Consider the following 10,569-nt stretch of genomic DNA (forward strand, 5'->3'; position numbering starts at 1 on the left):
TGCGATAAGGGAGATCTGGGGTACACTGTCAGCCTTTAAGCTGCAAACAGATGAGGTTGGATCTGAACTACTATTCTCCTCAGTTAGTGGAAGATGGAGAGTGATTTTACTCGGCTTCGTCCGAAATTGCATACTATACACTACATACCCAATATGTGTACTATCGTTCAACATACTTTTGTGTGAATAAACAGTAGTATGTATCTTTTCGGATACACTGAGCAGTAATGCACGTCGTCACTTCCTGAGAGCCTCCTTGCCAGTTGGAGATGCGTGACCATGGTAACCTGTGCCAACCTCATGTGACCAAAACGACGATTTGAGAGAATCAAAGTCTGAACTAATTTAAAAACTATATCACACCTAGCAAAGTGAAATCTCATGCATACACTTAAATTGAAATGTTGTTGATGTTACAGAGCGGTCTGTTCACGTCTGTTATGAACGTTGTCGTCACTGCCGCATTGCATTGTGGGATATTTATGCCACCGTAGTGTCCAGCATTTGCATACTGAAATATTTCACCCGAAATAGAATGCAATTCATGTACTATTGGTTTCATACTAAGGTTTCAGACATACTAAAAGTCCTCACATACTGTTTAAGTGTACTAAATAGCATGTTAGTATGGGATTTTTTGCCATGCTGAATATAGGCCTGGGTTTGGCTGGATTTTCCTCGCCAGCCAATCAGAGCAGACTGGGCTTTTGCAGGACGGATTCTTAAAGAGACAGGCGCTAAAACGGAGCGTTTCAGATAGAGGGTGAATACAGGTATATTCAGACAGACAGGATGAGAAAAATAATTATGTTTTTTGAACATTAAAGCACGTAAACATGTTCTAGTAGAAACCCCAAATACAAGTTTGAACCTGGAAATGAGCATGATATGTCCCCTTTAAGTCATTTATCAAGCAAAAATGCTAAACATTCACTGATTCCAGCTTCTCAAACAGTGAGGATTTTTAAAAAAATATATATTTAAAGGTGTCACCATAAATATAATAATAATTAATCAAGATTACAAAGGAGGAAATTGTCCAATATTCAAAAATAGCCTCAGCTGAATAACTGCCATGACCTGTTTCTAAAATTTAAATCAACATAAAAAATGGATGGAAACAGCTTTGACGCTGACTCCCCATTGGTATTAATAGCTGATATATATCCAGTGAATATTACTGATAAAATGATGATGTGTCTCATTTTCTTGATCTCTTTTGTCTCTCTCTTTCCCACAAAAACACTCTCACACACACACATGCACGCAGTCGAGCAGTCTTAAATAATTAAGATGGTGCTAAATGTTTAACTACCTCTCCTTATGCCACCCAAGAGCTCCGTCACATGTGAGAGAAATGGCCGAGGTCGTACTCACACTAAGAGGGGGCGTCCTTATTTTTACTCTCCAGACATACAGATGTGCAATATAGATACTCTACGCAGCATGTAACTTGAGACAAACAAAGCATAGATGTGATGAAGCCGTCAGGATGAGGGAGTCTGACCTGAAACTCTAGACTCTGCTTTCTCTACTTCTAACACTCTCATCCTCCTTCAAAACACTCACTCACTCTGATGGTATCAGGTTTACTGCTGACATCATGCTCTAACATACACAATGAGCAGTAGTATACTCTTCAAAGACGGGGCTCTGCTTTATAGCTTCAAATATAGGAACATTACACAACCACACCTGCTGCTAAGTCACAAGCAACCACTTCCACTGAGCCACAGAGTAAACATGTCTCATAACACCGCTGCCTCGCAGAATGGGAGTTTACATTTGGACAATGGATGTTTGAATAGAAACAATGTTTACTGTTTTATGCAGTGATCTAATACAGAGGAAAAGGATGATGACAGATGTAGCGTAGCTTGGCTACAATAATCCCATGAACTCATCCCTTTTCCTGCCAAAGATCATGAGGTGCTGAGCTCTCTGATGGCCCTCCCCCACATTGTGATGGCAATATAATATAGTGGCGCCGCTTAGTGGTGCATATTGGTATGTACGAAAAGAATGATTTCCAACACACAACAGTTTTAGAGAGAGTGGAAAAAATGTAACACTAGAGCAGAGGTCAGCAACCTTTACTATCAAAAGAGCCATTTTAGGCAAAATCAATCTGAGATTTCAGATTCAGATTTCCAGAATAAAGTCATAATATTACAAGAAAAAAGTCATAACTTTATGAGAAAAAAAATCGTAAAATTACGAGAATAAAGTTATAACTTTACGAGAAAAAAAGTCTTAATATTACTAGAATAAAGTTAAAACTTCATGAGAAAAAAAGTTGTAATATTACGAGAATAAAGTCATAACTTTACGATAAAAAAAATCACAACATTATGAGAATAAAGTCATAACTTTACGAGAAAAAAAAGTTGTAATATTACGAGAATAAAGTCATAACTTTACGATAAACAATGTCGCAATATTACAAGAATAAAGTCATAACTTTACGAGAAAAAGAGAAAATAGCACGTAAAATTACTACTTTATCATATTATGACTTCATTCTCATAATATTATGACATTTTTCTCGTAAACTTCTGACTTTATTCTCATAATATTATAACTTTTTTTCTCATAAACCTATGACTTTATTCTCGTAATATGACTTTATTCTTGAAATCTCAGATTTATTTATTTTTCCTCAATGTGGCCCTAATACTCCGTATACTGTGTGGCCCATATACTCCAATACTGCAGACCCCTGCACTAGAGCAATCAAGACAAATAGAAATGTTAAACTCATTTTAAATATGTGTTGTATTGTGTTGAACACATGTTGTTATCATAAGTGGTTTACAGTAAGAACATGACAGCATTCAAACAAAAGAAGTGCTCGTACTATCTGAAAACAGCTTTTTTTTTTACCACACTCCACCACTTTTTTTTTTTGATTTCTAAATTGGTGGTTTATAATGTCAGAAAATGGATAGCACAACCTATTTGTGAATAAGGACAACAATGTGTGGATGAACAGAGCAAAAAAAGGAGGAAACAGATCGTGAGGGACCGTCCAAATGTTTGAAAACACACTGAAATTGTTTGTTTCTCCTCTGGATTACATTTTGGTTCTTGTCCAGTGACTTCCTTTTCTATTCTCACAATCATGTTTGTCTTTTTTTCCCCATCAGCCAGCAGGGGTCTGGGAAAGCTATGACATCATCAGAGGCCTCTGAACCTATCTCAGCCACACAGGGGCTCAGTACAGCAATGACTGAGCGACAGGCATTTCCTGTCTGACTAAAACAACAGATAAAATTGAATTAATATGAGATGTGGTGAGACAGCTCTGATACTGGTTCAGGGTCAGATATTTGAGATATAAAAGTGGTCTCAACAACTGTACCGTAATATGTAGGCCTAAAATGTGTTATAGTTGCAGCAATAAGATGTCTAATATCAGAAATAAAAACAAATCTGTCTCAAACAGATGGAAATATTAAAATGCAGCTTACAGTTAGTCTGAAAAAGGTCAAAAAATTGCAATAATAATGTAATTTATTACATGTTAGAGAGGTTACAGTAACCATAGATGAATTATAGTCTCATGTTTTGCATCTAATTTTATGCAATAAATTAGGTTTTGCTGTGATGTTTCAATTTTATTCTGCTTTATAAATGTATTTTACCCCCAGATGTTTCTTGTTTTTATGATCCCTCTGTTGATTGTTTTTTATTCTTTGCTGATTTATTGTTTTTTTGTGTTTATTTTGTTTTGTTTTTTTGTTTTTTGTGTTTTTGTTTTTTTTCAGAAAAGCACTTTGTAACCTTGTTTAGAAAAGTGCTATATAAATAAAGTTTATTATTATTATTATATTATTATTATTATTATTATTATTATTATTATTATTAAAAGTATCCCTCTGTTAACTAGCTATAGCAGGCTACTACAACAACAACTAAATGCTACTTTGGACTATAACTTAACTATTATTTTTAAATAATGTTTAACAGCCTTGAGTAAAATATTAGACAGTCAAATCACAAAGAAAAAAGAATTGAAATAAGTGAAGAAGCAGACTTACCCTCTGTGGTGCAGTTGAGCAACAAACCAAAGGGGATGCACACGTTTGACTGCTTATTGCCCATGTTAGATTAGATTTAAAGCAAAAACATATTAGCCACTTTTATCCTACTAAAATCAGGTTAACTGTGGTGGTCTGGTCTCCTCTAGTTGGTCTCTGTCAGTGGGAGTCAGGAAGCTGTGTTTTATATTAGAGACCAGATCCCGCCTGAAATTTGAAGAAGTGTAAACACGAGCACGTGGCTATTGTTATCTCTTTATTCTGCCCAATAAAATCCATCCTGAGAGAGGGAGGACGGTGGACCGTTAAAAATACACATGACATTAGAGGCTGCAGACTGTTGGTACAGCCCAACACCACCACAGCTACTAAACAAGGTGAAGTGGGAGTGCATGGTAATATTCCTGTCCTCGAGAGGGGAGCACTGTTTGCTGTGGTGTCTCACTTTTATTTGCTCATAACAGCCTTCATTCAACTCAAATGTTTTTGGAAAATTATTTTGATTCCTTTTTTTCCTAACATAGCATAACAAACATAACAAAACATAACACCGGTGCCATAATACAAAGAAAATGATCTCATTCAACTCTGCCAAAATAGTATAATAAAGGTAAAATTAATTTTAAAAAAAGTATATATATTAAAATATTTTTCATTGACGAACTCAAGTACATTCAATCATTTCTTTTGTCAAATAACCATGATATACTGTAATTAACAAGCCTTTTTACAGAGTACATTACATGTCACAGTATAGGAAAAGCACATGTGTAAATGATCATATTAATGATGGCTGATTTCAGTTTAGCTGTATCATTTTCAGACACCTGGTATAGGCTATTGTGTATCAGTGATGGAAGTATTCAGATGCTTTAAAAGTTAAAAAAATAAAGTGTAAAAAATACTTTGTTACAAGTAAATGTAATGCATTCAAAATTACACTAAAGTAAAAGTGCATAAATATTAGGACTCTCATGATATCAGATTTTCACTATGATCTATCATGGCCAAAGGAATTCACAATAACGATATTATCACAATATCTGTAGAAAATTGAAATAATAATAATAATAATAATAATAATAATTATTATTATTATTATTATTATTATTATTATTATAATAATAATGCTATGAGTCAAATGTATCTTTAACTTTGTTTATTGTGTGTTTTGTCTCTTTTTCATCAAATGAATTACACTCAAAATACGAGTGTAGGGAGGTAGAGAGAGAGCCTGTAACAATAACTGTATATATAAATTGATTTAAGAGGCGCCAGATTATTTACACATTATCATCATGTGTATTATTACCATGATATCAACATTTAATTTTTTTAGATATCACAGTTATTATCAATACCGGTATTGCACAATACCCCTAATAAATATCATCAGCAAAATGTAAAAATAGGCTACTCATTGTGAAGAATGGTCACATCAGAAGGCCTATATCTTATGGATTTGTTATAAGCAACATTCCCAATTTTTAGCTGGTCATGATGGATCTAATATATTGTAGTGTTTGGTAGTTTAATCAATAATAATGCATCCTATTTTATAGAGTGATCACATGTTTTGTATGTATGTAAAACAAAGTAACTGGTACGCTTAAGATATCAAATAAATGTCGTGAAGAACTAGTAGAGAGGAAGTTTAAAGGAGCAGAAAATGGACATACTCAAGTAATTACAAGTAAAGTACAATACTTGAGTGGGTACAATACTTACCACTGTTGTGCATGCTGACTCACTGCCACACTGTCATGGCTTACTGAGCCATCGCTAATGTCATTAGTTGGACTGGTGCTTTATCTACCATGACAAATCAAATTATCTGCTGTGAAAGAGGCATATTGCTGAATTTTGTTGGATCACAAATATCCAACAAAATTCAGTTGTTCACATTTTTTAACTTTAAATGATTCTCAACCACTTCAGCCGCATGTATTCTGCTTTTATAAGCTACTCTGAACAGGTGAAGAAATGTTTTATGTCTGTTTTTTAAGTGTGTTTTCAGTCATTTTGACTTGTCATAGCAGGGAAAGCACAGGTGTAACATTCTTTAACACTGTTTCAGGGTCTAGTGAGTGTGAATCCATAACAGCAGCCATAATCAGTTATTAATAACACCTGTGCCTTTTCTGCTCTAACATGTCAAAATGTCCTCAGTGAAAATAGTCTGTTGTTCATCACACTACAACTTAATCTAGTTGTTAATAAAAACTGAATCTGAAGTTTAATGTTATCAGCATTTCAAGCTGAATTGATGAATACTTATTATCTCTTATTTTGAACTTAATAAATCAATGTTGCAGTTACAAATTAAGTTAATGATCAGTGAATATAGATTACTCATGTGGTGAAATTTCCCTCTTCTACAGCAGCAGTGTTACTCATTAACAAAACTGGTCAAAAGTCAACAGTTTGAACCAGAATCACTCGTATTTGACCAATAGCTGTCCGGCCTGTCTCTCGTCTTATCCAGCTCAGCTCAGCAGTTTTCATCTATTAGACCCGGGGTATTTGTTGAGCTTTAGTTTAAATTTGAATTAGCAGAGGGAGCCTAAGGTCAGGTTAATCTAACATCCTCTGCTCATGAAAACTCACTTGTGTGTATTTGCCTTCAGGGTTTTTCTACACCCACACTGATCGTTTCACAACCTCTTCACTGTCAGCAGAGACTTTGAGAATTTGGACTACCTCGGCTCTCTGATCACACAGGGGGATAAAGTCAATATGAAACATTGATTTGGTAATTAAACTGCACTGCTGTGTGGCTGCCTGAGGGAAACAGCTTACAAATGCTAATGGAAACAGTTTTGTCTGCAGGCTGTAGGTCTATTCATTCCCATTACGGATTATATTTTTTTACTGGTAACACACAAAATCATCCATAAGATGGCGCTAACACCCAATGAACTTGGAAGAAGACATTGCTCAGTATGAAGGATCCTCTCTGCGGATCCATCCCTATGTGTGATGCTCTCTGTTCTTAAATATTTGATTCATTCATGTGAGAGTGCTGCCACAACTGCAGTTATCTGGACATCACTGCTAAACTACAGCATCACACAGAATAGAATTACACTTAATAATTCATACATGTTTTGAAGAGATCTTCTCTTGTGTGTATTTTGTACAGGTCACCACAGCACACCTTAACCAGTTAAAGGGCCAGTGTGCAACATTTTGGAGGATCTATCTATAAGAAGAAATATAATATAATATGGCTGTACCCGAAGATTTGGCGGTTCAATACAAAGATTCAACTCTTTGTTCTTTTTTTTTCTTCATGTAGACTATCTGGCAATCAGAAAATCCATTGGCCTGAGTTTTAGTGATGATTTCAACCCGTCTCATTTACCATGCTTGGGTGTGACTTTTTTGCTGTGTCATCACCATTCATACAACCAATGTGTTTATGATTGATGATCATTAGTTTACAAGAATTTCAAGTTGACTGACGACCCGTCCTTCAACTTGAAATTCTTGTAAACAAATCATCACTAATCATCTAAACTAATCATCACTAGTCATCAATGATGACTGACAATGATTCGACTCTCAGATCAACTTTCAGAAGGCAGCCCTAGAATATAATATTCATAACTATGGGGTCCTCTTCACGAAGTCTGCCATGTTGCTCTGCCATGTTTCTACAGTAGTCCAGAACAGACAAACCAAACACTGGCTCTAGAGAGAGCCTTTCGCATTTTTACATTACCTGAAGGCCACCGTAGTTCTCCGACACGTTTATGAAACTGCGGTAACTTGAGCTGCAGAGTGCAAAACCGTGGTACCGCCAGCCGCCGTCTGACTTCCTTTGCTCCTAAAGAAGTGTTTTTATGGTAAGGACAGCCTCACGGTGTTATCACGGTTTTGCACTTGGCGGCTCACGTTACCGCAGTTTTGGAAAGGGAGAAGCGAGCGGAGGGGTACTCAGTTGGTTGCAATCTGCAACCACACCACTAGATGCCGCCAAATCCTACACACTGTAACTTTAACCAAAATAAACTGGTTGATTTGGCTGATTAATTGGACGAGTTAAAGCTTTAATACAAATATAACAACTGAATAGCAACAGAAATATAATGTTGTGTAAAATGCTTGAAGTAAAAGTATAGGATAAAGTCTGACTACAAAACACACTTACACACTCACAACTTACAAGTATGATTATAAAGCTAAATATAAAGCTGAACCAGAAGCTTGGTCATCACTGCTACAAGAGGAAGATCCCCTTCCATGGCCAAGATAGACACATTCTCATAACACCATCTCACAACTCATATCAAAATTAAGTAAATCTCATTAATAATGTGTTTTTGGTTGTGTTTTTTCATCTGAAGGACGGATGCAAAGTACCACCAGTAAGACTGTATGAGTGGTGATCATTTCAGTCATCATCTCAGTCATGTGGGATGTCCCATGCCTGCTTTTGCCCAGGGCCCCTAAAAATCTCTGAAGCAAGAATTTTTCTTTCAGTATTACTGCTTCACTGAAAAGGACAAGATTACTGATCCTTTCCTAGATTTGTTTCCATCTTGGGTTTGACCAGAGAAGTTGGCTTTGTGATAGCAGCTGATGATGCCTTCAGGTCACCGTTCTCTGATAAAAGCCAGACAAACTCGTCTCGCTTGTATGAATCTGTAAAGATATCATATTACTGTAGTCATAGCCAAACTATTTGGCCATTACTACAAATTTGATTAGTTTTATCTGTCCGTCACATCTGCGCTGCGCTAATGTGATTTATGTCAGCTCGTGTATGTTCTTTGGGTGTGACGTCACCCAGAGTGCAGTCAGTGTAGAAGACAGGATGCCAGACATTCCTTGAATACTGCACACAGGATCTCACTGCTGCTTGTGAACACAACCCTGTACCTCCAGTGAGTGGAAAAATACAGGCTCTGTTCAGACTCGGCGTGGTGGATGAGGCCCCGGAGGGATTGATAGATGTCTTCTGGCTATCATTCAAATAGCTGATGGGTTTTTTTATGAGTATGAGCATTAAAAGTTACTTCTACACATTTTTTTGTTTTGTTTTCTTTACTTTGCAGCATATTGTTAGATAATTAATCAACCCATTTTACACCAAGGCGTAGCAGAACTCTGGACAGGTGGAACCACAAACACAATGGGAGATTAATATTGTACAACTTCTAGAGATATCCGGAATAATAAACCAGTGCACACCTTTTACAGTCTCTCTTCCACCATCGTCTGACATTCCAGATAGGGTTGTTAAAGGAAGGGGAGCCCTGCTGGCAAGGAAAAGCCACTTCACTGAGTCTGCGGTCATATGTAATGTCCTGACATTCCTTCAGCTATTCAAGTCTGGGGTTATCATGTCATAGATCTGGCCTTATCTGGGCTCCTGTCACGCAAAACAGCAGCGTGTCTGGCTTCATTTGCAGGGTTTCTGGTGGAGCTTTGCTCTGGAATCTCATGATAGGTTTGGTAGAAGTGTGTGTTGTTTTTCAGCAGTCGCAGAAAAAGTTTGAAAGTACGTAACAGCTCTCTCTTTATTCCCTTTTAAACATAGTACCTGCAACACTGCTGGGTTAATTAATCCACTTAAGAATTTTGCAGCACGTTTTTTGGCTTTGACACGGTGACCTCTTTCGCTGGAAACTTCCATGTTGACTCTGTTTACGAAACACGAGATTTGGCATCTGGCACAACAGACTGTGTGCCTGCACTCTGTGTCAATGTAAAGGTCAGAACCAGCCAGTACAAATGCTACTACAGTCACGGGACTTTACACAGAGGCCTAATCCTCTTACAGATTTACTCCAGGTGAGTATTCTGCCATGACATCAATGCGTGGACTAAATCTTCTCACTCAGGATATATAGTGTGTGTTTGTGAGAATGGATGTGTGAGTGTGAGAGACTCTAATCCAGTTTCAAGGGACGATGAAGTGTGAGAGGTGTAATTACCCAGCGTCCTCTAGTAATCAGACTGGCAATCACGTTCACACTTAAGCCCTTCTCACACAGGAAGTCAGGTTTGTGTGTCATGTTCCCAGGAGAGTCTTTCAGCCGAGACAATAAAAACGATAAAGTTACTTTAATATTGTGTGGTAACGCTGCTGAAATTAACTTGAAATGTCAGCTGGTGTAATGCATTCCTGAACTATGGAATTGATTAGAAAAACAACATTTTGTTTCTGTTTTTTCTTTTGTTGTTGTGTTTCCGCTGCTTTGTTTTATTGTGCAAATAAATCGAATCAAATGAAATTTCCTAGCTCAGACATTTGATACATTGTCATAGCGAATTGAATGCAGAAGCTATCTATAGAGGGCAGAAAGTAGACTCCATAAAAAGTCCCTGCAATGAGTCTTGATATACTATATTGACATATCAGGTTAGCAAACTATTTACTAATTATACTTACAAAACAACAGGGGCATCCCAGTGGAGTCCTCCTGCTTGTGACCAGTCAGTGTAATACACCAATGTAACTCTGAATTCTGAATAAGACTGAATTTTGTATAGAAATACAATGGAAGACTTCATAGTTGTG

General features: G+C 36.8%; 1 protein-coding gene across 1 annotated transcript in view; it reads right to left on the reverse strand.

Moving 5' to 3' along the window:
* neurl1b (neuralized E3 ubiquitin protein ligase 1B) overlaps positions 1-4,572 on the reverse strand; it is a 28,947-nt gene extending 24,375 nt beyond the window's left edge. The window contains exon 1 of the mRNA XM_037781200.1: positions 4,041-4,572. Within this exon, the coding sequence (XP_037637128.1) occupies positions 4,041-4,104 (64 nt within the window). The 5' untranslated portion in view covers positions 4,105-4,572. The remainder of the gene's footprint in view (positions 1-4,040) is intronic.
* Positions 4,573-10,569: the final 5,997 nt, after the last annotated feature.

Source organism: Sebastes umbrosus, chromosome 9 (assembly GCF_015220745.1).
Source record: "Sebastes umbrosus isolate fSebUmb1 chromosome 9, fSebUmb1.pri, whole genome shotgun sequence".
Classification (NCBI taxonomy): Eukaryota; Metazoa; Chordata; class Actinopteri; order Perciformes; family Sebastidae; genus Sebastes; species Sebastes umbrosus.